This window comes from Vipera berus, assembly GCF_964194415.1.
Source record: "Vipera berus genome assembly, chromosome: 1".
Lineage (NCBI taxonomy): Eukaryota > Metazoa > Chordata > Lepidosauria > Squamata > Viperidae > Vipera > Vipera berus.
In genome coordinates, this window is record NC_138202.1 from 162,647,902 (window position 1) to 162,663,199 (window position 15,298).

The following is a 15,298-nucleotide window of genomic DNA, read 5'->3' on the forward strand; positions in this document are numbered from 1 at the left end:
CCTCCCTATCTTGCCCTCCTCCTGCCACTATTCAAAGCCCACTAGACTGCTTCTTCAGGAAAGTGGAGAAATGTGCCATTTCTACTCCTGAGGATGAGCCTATGCCATCGTTGCCGCCTCTCAGAATGTAACCCATCTGTAAGCAGAACTGTCTGTAACTCTGAAATGAAGCACTTGCTTAAAAATGAAAATACTTTGCACTGTTTGTGTTGTAGTAGACGTTTTGTCTTTTTAGAAAATAAAAAAATGTTAATATTAACGATAACAACAACAACAATTATCTTCTTCATAACAAATAAACAAGGGATGAAAATGCAAAATGCTGCCATGGTTCTTGCAACTTATGAACCAAAACCAATAGATTAAGAGCACGAGCGTACAGACAAAGGAAGGCTTTCAGTGAAGAGCAGAGGAAGACAATTCATTTCATATCTGATTTGTTTTCTTTATTGACAAGACTGCGCTGATTTTGCCCTGATATATATTTACTCATTTCATTGCATAGATTCCTCCATTACAAGTACCTTTGCTGCTTTATCAAGTGTAGTTTATGCCTCCGGAGAGGAAAATGAAATGCATGGGGTCTGTGAGATGGAAAAAGCTGCAAAAATTGTTACATCATCTCCATCTCCTCCCTCCTCCGTTTGCTGAGAGGCAAAACCCCCCAGGGTCTTCTTTTAACTCTGCACCAGCAATATGCACAATTACCTGATAGAGAGGCATGCAGATACTATCAATCCATTCCAGCTGTAATCGAGGCAGTTCATCTTTCCTGTTCCGATCAAATATAGCCTGAGCAGAGAAGAGGAATGTGTCATGCTTTATTACTCTAGAGTATTTTACAGAAGCTGCTTCAACCAATACTTTGGATCGAGGATCAAATTGTTATAAACGGGACACTTTGAAAACCATAATCAATCTTTACACACATTTTCCTGTCTTTTGTCTAGAATGAAAAATAAACTATTTATTATTCTCTGGCCCTGTTTAGGGAATATAGAGGTTTCATTTATTTGACTGCTTTACAATGCAATTCCTTAGTATCAAACAAATACAATCCATTGTTGGCATTTACGTTGCATAAGAAAATAAAAATAAATAAATATATATATAAAGCGTTATTTTTACTATTCGTTTTGGAGAAGAGCAATGCAATTCTTCCTGCTTCCGCTTTGAAGTAATTTCCATTGTGTTCAGTTTCACACACTTCTGAGAAGTATGGTTATCAGATCTGAGCTGCAAAAATCCACAGGGCCAGCAGATGGCAGTAGAACAATACAAAGAACAGTAAATTATTGCTGCAATATAGTGATTGTCTAGAATCTAGATTGTCTAGACCAGGGGTAGGCAACCTTGGCTCTTTTATGACTTGTGGACTTCAACTCCCTGAATTCCTGAGCCAGCTGAGTCATAAAAGAGCCAAGGTTGCCTACCCCTGGTCTAGAGTTTTGCAACCCAGATCTGCTGGTCCTATCTAGCATGATTCAAAGTATCTTTCAGGAATGGAATCCAAAGCTTTGCACAGTTCAATTATCATACAGAGTGATAGTGAGAAAGAATAGTTAGAATATCAATTATATCACATCATCGTATCATACGACACTATTTTATAGTACATTACACTATGTTTGCTTACTCTATAGTAGGGGTGTCAAACTGGTGGCCCGCAGGCCGGATGTGTCATGCGCAGGCCATGCCCTGGCTCCGCAAAGGCAAAAAAAAGGTCACGATACGTCATGTGACACAACTGAGTTTGACGCCCATGCTCTACAGCAAGAGATAATTACTGAAGTGGTTAACTTACGGAAGGTGTGAGTTTCAACTCAGATCTCTCCCTGTCCCCTTGTTCAAAGAACTCACTTGTTACCAGTTCAGCTACCTAAAACGCATACAAAAAGATCAAATTATGGTTTATATTGTTAATTGCATTCCAGACTGAAACCTTTATTAAGATTAAATACAAATATGTATTTGACTATCAGGTGCCCTTGGTGAATACTTAGGCATAATATATGCCTGTCATGCTATTCTTTCCAATGTTATGCGAAGATCAGAAAAAGAATAATAAATAACAAACCAGGGAAATTAAAACATGCTAGGAGAAAAGACAACATAGCTTAATTTACTATCCAGTAATATCTTCATTATATCTCTCCATACATACAGTATCTCTCTCCTTGCAAATCCTCCATGCTTCAAACATGTTTACACACTGCTTCATATACTCTTTTCTCTTGTTTAAACTTGAACTGTCTTTTTTTTATGTTTTCATCAGGCCCATCCAACCATGACTTCTTTGATACATTGATACATACCTTTCTCTTGATACATTCACTCATCCTTCATATACTTGTTTTCTAATTTGATCTTCATTCACTCTCTCAGTATGACCAAATCACTTCAATATATTCATTTCATACATGCCATTCACTTTTATAGATAGATAAAATTTCAAATCCATGCTCCTTGTTGCATCATGCAACTATGTAACATTCACTGCAAATCACCTGGATTCTCAGCCAACACTGCAAACGCACATTCAGATTTCCAACCAACACATCTCACACATTGGCACAAGCATTCATAACACATTTATCTACAACTGCACAAACAACCAAGGATTGGTCAGGCAGCCTTTCTTCCTTCTCATGTAATGTTGAATAATTTATTAAGCATCCATTTATTCTCTTGCATGTTTTATTTCCATTATTTTACTGTCATTCAGCAACTTCAACTCTGTATTTGCATAAAACATTCCATTATTCCTATCTATTCAATTTAGAGTATAATTTCACAAAATGAACAAATGTATAGTCCTGTTCTCACATTGGGATTGGTGGGGGGGGAGACAGGCAGGGGGAACTGCAATATTGCTGATGTAGGTCATAAGAGCAGGCGGTTTGCCAAGCACCCAAATTTTGTTCATGTGACTGCTGGGGCATTGCAATGGCTGTATCTTCAAAACTAGGTCCTAAGTAGTTTTAAGTAGTTTTTCAGGGGTCTGTTGTAACTTTTGACAGATCACTAGGCAACCAGTCATAAGTCAAGGACTATCTGTAGCATACAAATAAATGAAATCTTTTTATATTATTCCCTGTGGAGAGGAAAATGCTATTGCCAGTTTTATTAAGCTTATAGTGGCCATGCTAGGAATTCTGGATGAATGCATGAAGTTGGGCAAAGATAACCTAAGCGATCCCTCAAATAATTTTAAATAAAGTTTTGAATTAAAAAAGGATCTTTCATAAAGATTTATGGTAAGTCTTTGCCTTCAATATTTTATGCCAGGATGGACATTAAAGCACTGTCAATTAGGTATGCCAAATTTCTTTTTAATTCACATTTTTAATACAGTGGAAATGTTCACCATAATTGATTATGTGATTATAGAAGTAGTCTCTTGAAATGCTCTAATACTATTCAATGTTATCAATTAAGCAAGAAAAGGAAAAAGAAAAAGACTGGGCAATAAACTACATGTAGCAGAAGATCTGTGATATTTTTAATGCAGCAGTGGTATTGTAACCTGACTGCAGATTTGGCCCTTTTCGTGTCAGGTTCCTGGGAAAATTGTTGGGATAGAAACTCCTCTTTCTTGTGCTGCTATTAATCATGACTTGCCTGCCTTGAAATCTCCCATGGTTTAGTTGCAGCTCCAAGGTCACAGGCTGTCATTAGCATTGATCTGAAAAACAGAAATGAACAATAAAAATGGAACAAAGCTTTGTTGATTTTCTAAACAAATTCATCCTGAATGCATGCGGTATTTTTTAAGAGTCAGACTTTACACCTCCTTCGCCAATTTAAAGCATGGCAGTTTGGAATTTGAATAGTCACTGTTTTTATGTCATTAGATAGATGAAAGCTAATGCATTATAGATATAATCAGATAATGACTTTTCAATGCTAACTATTGAGTGTTACAAAAGATACATGTTTCACTGCAGACCAACTACTCATTTTGCTGTTGTAGTTTGATTAATAAATATAGGGCACTGGTTAGTTGGAATGCCATGATGTGATAAAAGGAAATTATGTAATAAAATACAGTTTGGGGTAGTCTGTTTGCCTGGTTATAACTGGCTACTGTACTAAGAAAATGATTGTGAGAGGCATTCCAGACACTGTTTGAAAAGTTTCTATCGTTTGTCCGCAATAAATATTCAAGATTATTGTAAGGATTACTCCATCTCAATGTAGTTTAATACCTGGTTACAAATATGTTTTATTAGTGTTGGGAGATTGCAATTACTCAATTGGAGAAAGCATTTATGTACAATCCACAATGCAAACTAAACTATAAGGAAGCCCAGAAGAACAGCAAGAAAACTGGGGATTTTTATAAAAGTAAATGTATTATCCATATTCTAAAATCAGGAATGGGGAAATATGGAAAAATAGAAAACTATCTACACCTCATCTAAAAACACAAAGACTTAAAGAATAGCTCCTTTCATGAGTATGTTTCATCCCCTAGAGATGAAGATACTTAGATACTGATGTTTATACTGTATATTCCGGGGTAGGCAATTTTGGCTCTTTTATGACTCGTGGACTTCAACTCCCAGAATTCCTGAGCCAGCATGGTTCAGCATGGCTGGCTCAGGAATTCTGGGAGTTGAAGTCCACGAGTCATAAAAGAGCCAAGGTTGCCTACCCCTGGTATATTCCCAGTCTGAACACATTCACTGAGCTTCTTATGGTGTAAAGAACATTGCCAAAGTTGCAATGGACCATCTTCATGGCACAAAGCCTTCTCAACCTTTGTGCCATGAAGTTGTGTCAAAATATACTACAGGTACTCCTCAACTTATGACCACAATTGAGCCTATAATTTCTATTGTTAAGTGCGATATTTGTTACGTTTTCCCCTATTTTATGACATTTCTTGCCTCAGTTGTTAAGTGAATCACTGCAGCTGATAAATTAGCAACGTGGTTGTTAAGTGAATCTGACTTCCCCATTGACTTTGCTTTTCTTCAGAAGGTCGCAAAAGGGGATCACATGACCTTGGGACACAGCAAGCAACGGTCATAAATATGAACCAGTTACCAAGCATCTGAATTTGGATCACTTGAACGTGGGGATGCTGCAAAGGTCATAACTGTGAAAAACAGTCATAAGTCACTTTTTTCAGTGCCACTATAACTTTGAACGGTCACTATAAATCAACTGTTGTAAGTTGCGGACTACATGTGCACATCATTTGCAGCCTGCATAGCTTTATGCATATATTTTTTCCTTCCTAGTGTTTTCCCACAACTTCAGGGTCTGCTATTTCTTCTGGATCAACCAAGTATCAATCCCATTGTTTGCAACAGGAATTGACCAACCCGCTTATTGCCCAGGCCTGACATCATGGCCTGAGAGAGTGACTGGCCCAAAGTTATCCAGAAGGCTTTTATGCACAAGGCAGGACTTTATGTTTTATGGGACTTAAAATCCAGCTATCTCTGGAGGTCACCACATAAAAGAACACTGATTTAGAGGAGCCCTTATGACCCATGTAACAAATCAAGAAAGCAGCTTTTTCTTCCCAAAGGGACAATTTAAGAAGGAAGGGACAATTTTCTGCGATGGGTACCTTCTCTATACCTGTGCATGGAAGACAGAATCAGAGGCATTTGGAAGGAGCAAAAAAAAAAAAAAGTTAAAATAATGGTTACAACTACACGATCAAGGCTGTCATCTTCACTTTTAAAAAAATTAATTTTAAAAGAAAGACAATATAGATAAATGGGGAAAGTGACAGTAAATGCTTTTTTGACCCACTCCACAGATACTCCTGGATGTAACTAAAACGCAGGTTTGGAGACAATGGGTGAAAGTAACTCTACATGCACATGAGAAATAGAGGGCAACTGACAATTAAAATAATCCGCGGGTACCCAGGTGCCTTAATTGAGAATATGATCTGAATCAGCTAATGGATTTGCTTTTTTGTAGGGGTTGCTATGCAGTTTTTTTCACATATCCCCTAATATTACACTTGTAATACATTAAAATATTCAACCAGCACTTAAATATTTAGTGATTTCTCTTCCAAATGAAACCAAACCTGGGAGAATAGGTGTTGTGACTGTTCAAGGAAAGGGCAGCATGGAAATATGCAATATAAATTTAACAAATAAACATAAGATTGTTTTATTTTATTTTCCCCTCTTACAAGACCAAACCTCTGTTGTTTTTTTAAAAAAAGGTTGCCAAACTTCTAACAATAGTTAGAGCTTGTAGAAGCCACCTGGAGTCTCCTTCACACTACTTTAGGCTTTCCTGTACAAGTTTGTTGTGGCTTTATTTTTTGATATCTGATATACTGTTGTTGTTTTTTAAAAAAATATAGTCTTGGACTATAAATAAAAAACACACATTTCTGATCTCAGGAATCATGGCAAATATTCAGAGGATTTCCACACTTTGCTGAAATCAGGACATTTGGAAACCCCAGAATATAAGACTTGATGGTAATCTTTACTGGAAATACTTAAACGTGTGTTAATGAAGGAACTTAAGCTTAGGGAGGGGTTTTTTGGTGTCGTGTAGATAGACTCAAGAAGCAATGATCTTTGACCTTCATAATAAAGATATACCAGAGGTGTCCAAAACATTTAGAGTTTGAAGCAGTTTCCATTTCTGAATGGATTGTTCTGACCTTTTTGGAAATACTTTGAGCTCCAAATAATCCCAGAATGTTAAAACAACCTATTTTGAATTCAAAATAATAACTTTTGGGCTCAGGATAAGATGTTTTGAATAGGAAACATTTCAAATTCAAAATGTTCTGCACAACTATGATGCATGCAAATTAACTCTGCACTTCTAAAACCACTGGGAGAAATTTGGCCACCTGTCCCTGCAAAGTGCCTCAGTTTCTATGCCAGGTGAACTTTACCCAAGAGAAAGATCTCACCGGAATACCTCTCGTTGATATTTAACACTCCAATTGTAATCTCCTTTGCTGACAAGCTCAAAAAATTCAGTCCTCTTCCTGTAACCAAATATTACAACATTACAAACCAAACAGAGAAAGACATAGCTGCCCATCTTAGGCAGCAATATCCTGGGTACTCAAAAGCAGTAATTAAATAGTAAGAACAAAACAAAAAAATTTCCCAGGGCCTGTAACACAACACATCAGCACATATCCAAATCAAACTTTAAAATTTTATTAGGCTCCGGCCTCCATACTACCACATGGCTTATGGGAAAAGTCAGATCAGGACTAGGTGAATGAAAATTCATTCCCACAAATTCATTTAAAATATGCAGAAATTAGCAGAAAAAAATGTGCTAAATAATTCTTTTTTGTAACAAGTAAAACCTAGCACATCCTAGCGTGCCTGGCTGAGGAATTCTGGGAGTTGAAGTCCACAATTCATAAATGGGCCAAGTTTGAACACCCCTGACCTAGAGTATATAGTTTAGATTGTTCCAGGCAGTTAAGGTATAATTGCAGGAGATGTCTCATAACAGCCCATTCACCATATGCTGCCAGTTGCAGATTTGTAATAATTAAGGGCAGAAAGGATGGCAATCTATTATTTAATTTTTACTGCCTTTCCCCAAATAGAAATGCACAAAGTCTGAAATTAACTCTCCAAACATTATGCATCTTCCATGGCCCTTGATCATGTATTATTCAACCTCATGCCTTCCAGATGAGTTAAGGTTTCATTCACAGAATTCCCCCTCAATTAGGTTTATTAGGAATTCTTGGAGTAGAAATTCAGCATATATAATCAGGGAAAACACTGCAAATTGATGATAAAAAATAACTTTCAATGTGTTAATTCTTAATTTTCCCATTATTATACAATAAAAGGAGCTACCTAGTACTTCTTTAGTCTTCCATACAAGTACGCACGTACCAAACGACCTTGAAGGGCCTTGAAATAGCTGCACTGAGATTTCAAGAGGGAAGCACTTCACTCATCAAATGATTTGCACAGGCTAATGTGCCTTACTTGACAATTCCACATAGGGAGGAATGAATCTGCAATGATTTCTATAATAGCTGCATTGTTTTTCAAGCACAACTTCATTCTGCAGTGCCAGAAAGCAGTTATTGAAGACTTTGGTATGCAAACTGCTTCTACTGAATATTGTTCATGAAATTTATTTATACAGCTGCCCATCTTACTGAAGACAACTCTGGGTGGCAAGCAACAGTCAGGATAAAAACAATAAATAAAAACAAGCACGTGCAATATTAAAAAAAACTTAGTATAAATATTGTAAAAGCAAATGATACAAACCACAGGACAGGGAGGATAAAAATGGCCACCTCAACAATGAAGCTATCTGCACAATTCTCTGGTTCCTTGGGAGCCACAGGCCTGACAATATAGCCAAGACTTGAGGTCTTTAAAGAATATCAAAAAGGAATGGAGCTAATCTAATTTCAGGGGGAAGAATGTTTCATAAGATGGGTGTCATGGCAGAGAGGGCACATCTCCTGGGACTCACAAAATGAAGGAACCTACCATTGGTATACACAACATACCTACTCTACCAGATCTAGTGGGAGAGAGTGATGTCACCAGGGAGAGGTGGGCTCTCAGATAACCCATCCTACACTATGACGGGCTTTAAAGGTTAAAACCAGCACCCTGAATTAAACTCAGAAGCAAACTGGCAGCCAATGCAGCTTGTTTAACATTTGCTGCTCTAGGAGTGCACATAAACATCCATTCCACTGCATTCTGTACCAGCTGAAATTTTTGGATACTCTTCAAGGGCAGCTCCACGAGAGTTGCATTGCAATTTTACCAGGACATGAGTAACTCTAATTCCTGATTCAGGAATGGGTGCAATAGTTGGAACAAATGAAATTGTGCAAAGGCCCACCTAGCCATAGCTGCTATCTGTTTCTCGAGTAGAAGTTGTGAGTCTAGGGAAACCCCCCCAAATAGATCTTAAAAAGGAGAGGAGAAAGAACCAAACCCTGTGGCACCCCACATAGTAGGGCAAGAGTGGGATCTCTCATCCCCTGGTCAACACTAACTGAAATTGGCCCTGAATGAAGGAGGCAAACCAGTATAACATTGTAATGCCCATCCCCAATTTTCTGGGCTGATCCAGAAAGACAACATGGTTGATGGTACTGAAAGCCCCCCAAGAGGTCTAGTAGGGCAAGGATGGTTGCACTACACACATCCCACCCATGCCACAGGCCGTCCAAAAAATAACCAATGCTGCTTCCATTCTATAACTACTGTAGGTCTGATTCCTGACTGAAAAGTGTCCAGATAATCCCCTTTCTCTAAAGCTGTTGCACCTCTACCACCTTTCCCCACCCCAAAGGGAGGTGAGATGTTGGATGAAAATTGTCCATATAGTGGGGTCTTGCAATGGCTTCTTGAGAAGAGAGTGAACCACATATTCTTTAAGAAGTAAAGGAACCACCTCATTCAAAGAATTCACTAACACCAGAACCCATTCACAAGACACCTCCCAGTCCACTTTGACAAACCAGGATGGGCATGGAGCTAAAGACCAGATAGCTGAGCTCACAGTCCTAAGGAACCTTCCCATTTCCTCAGGTCCAACAGGTTCTAATTGTTCCCAGACAACTGGACAAGACTCTTCTCTTGGCATTTTTTCTGGACCTGCAGCAAGGCCAACATCTAACTGGGAACAAATCCAGGTGACTTTATCTTGCCAGAGTTGTTAAGTGAATCACTGCAGTTGTTAAATTAGTAACACCGTTGTTAAATGAATCTGGCTTCCCTTTTGACTTCGCTTGTCAGAAGGTTACAAACGGTGATCACGTAACCCCAGGACACTGCACCCGTCATAAGTACATGCCAGTTGCCAAGTGTCCAAATCTTGATCACGATCAGGATGCTACAATGGTTGTAAGTATGAAAAACGGTCATGTCACTTTTTTCAGTGCCATTGACACTTTGAATGGTCACTAAACAAATGGTTGTAAGTCAAGGACTACCTGTACTTACATCTTGCTTGCAAATAATTGTAACGGTATCACTAATACCTTATAAAATCAGATTAGAAGATAAAGCAACTTCATTATTTAGCTGCCTGTTTTAATGTAAAAGGTTACCCTGTGAGGTGGAGTTGGGCTGAGGGAGAGAATGAGTGTTTTTCTCAGGCAATTCCTGTAGCTGAAGGTGGACTAAAAACTGGGTCTAACTAGTCCAATGCCTTAATCACTAAGCTACTCTGGGTTTCATATGTAGAATATGACTGGCATGGCTGGCTCCAGGAATTCTGGGAGTTGAAGTCCACCAGTCATAAAAGGGCCATTGTTCTCTGCTGTAAATAATTAAAATGATGAGTAAATACTAACTTACAGTATTGTATACCCAGTGCTCTAGCTGATATTGAAACACCATTGTTGGGGATTGCAGCTCTTTCAGAATTTCATTTATCAAAATTAGAAAATGCCAATACTTACTCAAAATAGAGAGTGAGGTCTGTTGCCAGTATTGACTTCTTCAGAAGCTGCATAAGATCACTGTAATCCTTGGAGGACAAATTAGCAAAGATGTTGTGACCCTATAATGAAAGAGAGAGCAAAGCTAAATAGCTCAGAATCAATAGAAGAATTTTTTCCAATACGTCACTACTGCAAGAAACCTTTTTTAAAAAAAATAAATTGTAATGAAATCATAACAAACATATTTCATTCAGCTGCTATACTTGAGATGTAATGCTAGATATTTCTGCTGGACTAAAAGTATGGCCTAGTAAATAAAAATATTGTCCATATACATTTTTTGTTTGCATATAAACTGATGAACAACCTATGGAAATTTCAACCTAAAGAACTTAGCTTTTTTTTAAAAAAAACCTGAAGTTTTATGTTAGTTGTTTTTGGTTTTTATTTGTAAGGTGTTTTAATCTGTTGTTATCTGCCCAGAATGGCTATGGTAGCAGGTGGGTGGTTACATAAATCTAAACAAACAACTCATGTATCTCACAGGGAGATAAAATACTGATTACTATTAAGCTATCCAACCAATCCTAAATCTATATCTATCGTCATAAATCTCAATTTCAGTAAAGGTTGTTTTGATGTAAATATGCCAAAGATGCTATAAACTCTTTAAGACTGAGTCCACTTTAGATGTTCTCTTGAAATGTTCTTATTCATTTTTTTTTTACCCATATACAATATAATTCTTTATTGGCCAAGTGTGACTGGACACACAAGGAATTTGTCTCTGATGCATAAGCTATCAGCAAACATACAAGCAACAAGTGATAAATCATGATCACAATCATAAAATACAATCATCATAAATCCTAAGATACAACACTCAATGATAGACATAGGATACTAAATAATGAACATAAATCATAATAGGGTGTGTTTCTCTCTATACGTTCTGAGATAAATTGTAGACAATAGCAAATTATCTATGCTCCATCCAATAATATGCTAATACAACAACAACAACTACTACAATAATGTTGGAAGGGACCTTGGAGGTCATCTAGTCCACCCCCCTGCTCAGGCAGGAAACCCTATACCATTTCAGACAAATGGCTGTCCAGTCTCTTCTTAAAAACTTCCAGTGTTGGAGCATTCACAACTTCTGGAGGCAGGTTGTTCCACTGTTCTAACTGTCAGAAAATTTCTCCTTAGTTCTAGACTGCTTCTCTCTTTGGTTAGTTTCCATCCATTGCTTCTTGTCCTGCCTTTGGGTGCTTTGGAGAATAGCCTGACTCCCTCTTCTTGGTGGCAGCCCCTGAGATACTGGAACACAGCTATCATGTCCCCCCTAGTCCTTCTCTTCATTAAACTACACATACACAATTTCAGCAGCCGTTCCTTATATGTTTTAGCCTCCAGTACCCTGATCATCTTTGGTGCTCTTCTCTGTACTCTTTCTAGAGTTTCAACATCTTTTTTACATCCTGGTGACCAAAACTGGATGTAGTATTCCAAGTGTGGCCTTACCAAGGCATTGTAAAGTGGTATTAACACTTCACGTGATCTTGATTCTATCCCTCTGTTAATGCAGCCTAGCACTGTGTTGGCTTTTTTGGCAGCTGCAGCACACTGCTGGCTCATATTTAAGTGATTGTCCACTTGGACTCCGAAATCCCTCTCAGTTATTACTATTGAACAAGGTACCACCTATACTATACATGTACATTTGGTTTTTCTTGCTTAAATGTAGAACTTTACTTTTTTCACCACTGAATTTCATTTTGTTAGATAGCGCCCAATGTTCAAGTCTGTCAAGATCCTTCTGTATCTTAAGCCTATCTTCTGGAGTGTTGGCTATTCCTGCTAGCTTAGTGTTGTCTGCAAATTTGATGAGTTCCCCATCTATTCCCTCATCCAAATAATTGATGAAGATGTTGAAGAGCACTGGGCCTAGAACAGAGCCCTGGGGCACCCCACTACACAGTTCCCTCCATGTAGATGCGGTTCCATTGAGGACCACATGCTGAGTATAGCCGGTCAGCCAGCTACAAATCCCTCTGGTGGTGATGCTGTCTAATCCACATTTTTCTATCTTATCAAATAGTAGGTTGTGGTCTACTTTATCAAATGCCTTACTGAAGTCCAAGTAAATTATATCCACAGCATTCCTCTGGTCCACTAATATTGTCACCTGGTCATAGAATGCAATAAGATTTGTCTGGCATGATCTGTTTTTGACAAACCCATGTTGGCTTTTGATAATGACTTTGTTTGCCTCTAGGTGTTTGCTGGTTCGTTGCTTGATTATCTTTCCCAAGAACTTCCCAGGTATTGAGGATGGGAACTACATCAGCTCTTTTCCAGTTTCCCAGTGCACCAGCATCTTTGAAAGATATAGTTCAGTGGTTCTGAGATCACATCTGCCAGTTCCTTCAGAACCTTGGGGTGTAGTCCATCTGGTCCTGGTGATTTGAACCTGTCTAGGGTGGACAGATGCTGACTTATCATTTTCTTGCCTGGTCCTGCTATGATTTCTCTGGAACTTTCACTACTATAATAAACCTTTTCCCTGTCATCTCTGCCTACAAAGACAAATCCAACTCATTCTGGAAAAGGAATCTATGTCAATGTAAATATTTTCTTATAGTAGTTATGTAACTGTGAATTACATCAAAATCTGAATTCAAGAAATAGAAATTCTTCATCTAGAATTCATTAAACATACTAATATAAAATTCTATGTATGCATTCAAATAACAGAGGAGGTTCATTGGAGGAAAACGTCCAACCTCATAAATGCAAAACTTTAAACAATGCTTTCCCCCCCCAACTCCAGCAGCTCAACCCATAAACTTCTTTTCAATCAAAAAGCTGTTGAATAATATAATACCAGAATTAATAGTTACTCTAATTAGTAAGAGTTAATGCCAGTCTATATTTAAGGGAAAAAAATTATATTTTCCCATAAGAGAGAATACATTACTAAGAACATTACAGGTCTAATAGTAGAAAAGAAATAAAAACCTTTTTAAGCACATTTACTTATTAAATTTATATGCCACCCTTCTGATTCTGCAAAGCGACTCCGAGCAGCTTACAATTAAAATATACAAAACTGTTTTTGCTTTTTGGAAATATTTTGTTTTGGGAGTAAATATTACATAAGTCATATCATAAAACTCAGTGCCATATATGGAATTCAGAATCTGTTTTCTATGTGCTGGCAGGCAAAATAACTTTTTAGAAATGCTATAATAATGCAGCTGTTGACAGTTATTTTTTAGAAAAGAAGAAGAGATGGGGTAATCCATGGTTTTTGTACCTCACTCTGAAGAATCATTACAGCATGGTTGAAATGGTGATGCTCCAGAGTAGCAGATGTCCCATAGAGCTGAGCTAAAGCAGACCCAATCCTGAAAAAAATGCAACATATGACATTCTTTCAGCACATGCTTCTGCGATTATCAAATGATGAGAGAAATGCTATCCCAATCTTTCTGTTTTGTAGAACAGACCGTTAACCTTTCCAAACTCACTGTTTTTCATCCATGCCACCATTCCAGAATGAGAAAGGGAGGGCTAAAGGAAGGGTTATAACAGGGATACGTATTCAGATCATAGATCTATTCAACATGTAAACACAATATGAGCCGTGATTCTGATCTATCTTTTCTACACAATCTGATCTCTTTCAGTCACTGGGACATTGGTTTCTTCATTGGTAATGTTTTTTTCTGAGCTGGGCTCTGAAACGAACCGGTGAAGTGCTATGTTTCTTTTATCTCTTTAAAATTGTTTAAATTCTGCTTGGAGAAGAAAGGCTCCAAAATAGAGCTGTCAAAGGTTTCTGCCACAGTTTAAAATTTAGATATGTATAATTCATGATCGGAATCTGTACATTCACCATATGAGGGAGGAAAAACCTTGCAGAAATATCTCTTTTGAGATATTTTGGTAGAGTGGAATAACAGACTTGGAAGAGACCTTGTAGGTCATCTAGTCCAACCCTCTGCCCAAGCAGCAGTCCCTACACCATTTCTGACAGATGCTAGTCCAGTCTCTTCTTGAAAGCCTCCAGAGATGAAGGACCAACAACATCTGAAGGCAGTCTGCTCCATTGGTTGATTGTTCTCATTCATTCATCCATCCATCCATCCACCCACCCACCCACCTACCTAAAAATGGGATATAACCTTGACTAAATATGCACACAGGTGCTGTTTATGCTTTAGTTTAAGTTGTATATGCTTTCGAAACAAAGTCCTGTTCAATATCTGCATAGCTGTGTAACTAACCACATCTACACAAACATAGATTGTAGTACATTTAAAATGCTAAATTTAATTCTTCAAGGAAAGTATGAACTACAATTACAAAACTGGCAATTGTTAGAAGATGGAACACACAAGGATTACAAAAGATTATGTCACAAGAGATTAACACATATCACTATTTCACTACCAGAAAGCACTCTAAAGTGACAGATGAGGCTTGGTGTTATTGGTGTGTGTATGCTTATCACTAAAGCCGAAACCAACGTCCTGTCTAAAGGATTTAATTTTGCAGTCGCTCCCAAACACATTCCCACGGAAACCATTATATACGGAGTCGAATCCAGCCTGACCAAAATTAACCCTGATGACGCCAACAAAATCAGACTCGAAGTTACCAACATCCTCTGCACCAGCAAACCACCCAAAAGCAACTTACCCAAAGAGGAACAGACAGCACTACTTAACGTAAAAAATGACACCAGCATAATCATTCTGCCAGCAGACAAAGGCAACGCCACGGTGGTAATGAACTCATCTGACTACCATACCAAATTATCCAACCTACTCCGAGACTCCACATACAAACTCCTCAAGACAGATCCCACCACCTACCTGGAAAAAACCA

The 15,298-nt window shown here is 38.0% G+C and overlaps 1 protein-coding gene across 1 annotated transcript in view; it reads right to left on the minus strand.

Annotated features, from left to right (window-relative positions):
• PDE11A (phosphodiesterase 11A) overlaps nucleotides 1-15,298 on the minus strand; it is a gene marked incomplete at both ends in the record, with an annotated part of 193,273 nt that overhangs the window by 15,077 nt on the left and 162,898 nt on the right. Inside the window, 6 exons of the mRNA XM_081340237.1 lie at nucleotides 709-792; nucleotides 1,805-1,879; nucleotides 3,622-3,685; nucleotides 6,911-6,988; nucleotides 10,418-10,518; nucleotides 13,722-13,812. Coding sequence (XP_081196363.1) covers nucleotides 709-792; nucleotides 1,805-1,879; nucleotides 3,622-3,685; nucleotides 6,911-6,988; nucleotides 10,418-10,518; nucleotides 13,722-13,812 — 493 coding nt within the window. The remainder of the gene's footprint in view (nucleotides 1-708; nucleotides 793-1,804; nucleotides 1,880-3,621; nucleotides 3,686-6,910; nucleotides 6,989-10,417; nucleotides 10,519-13,721; nucleotides 13,813-15,298) is intronic.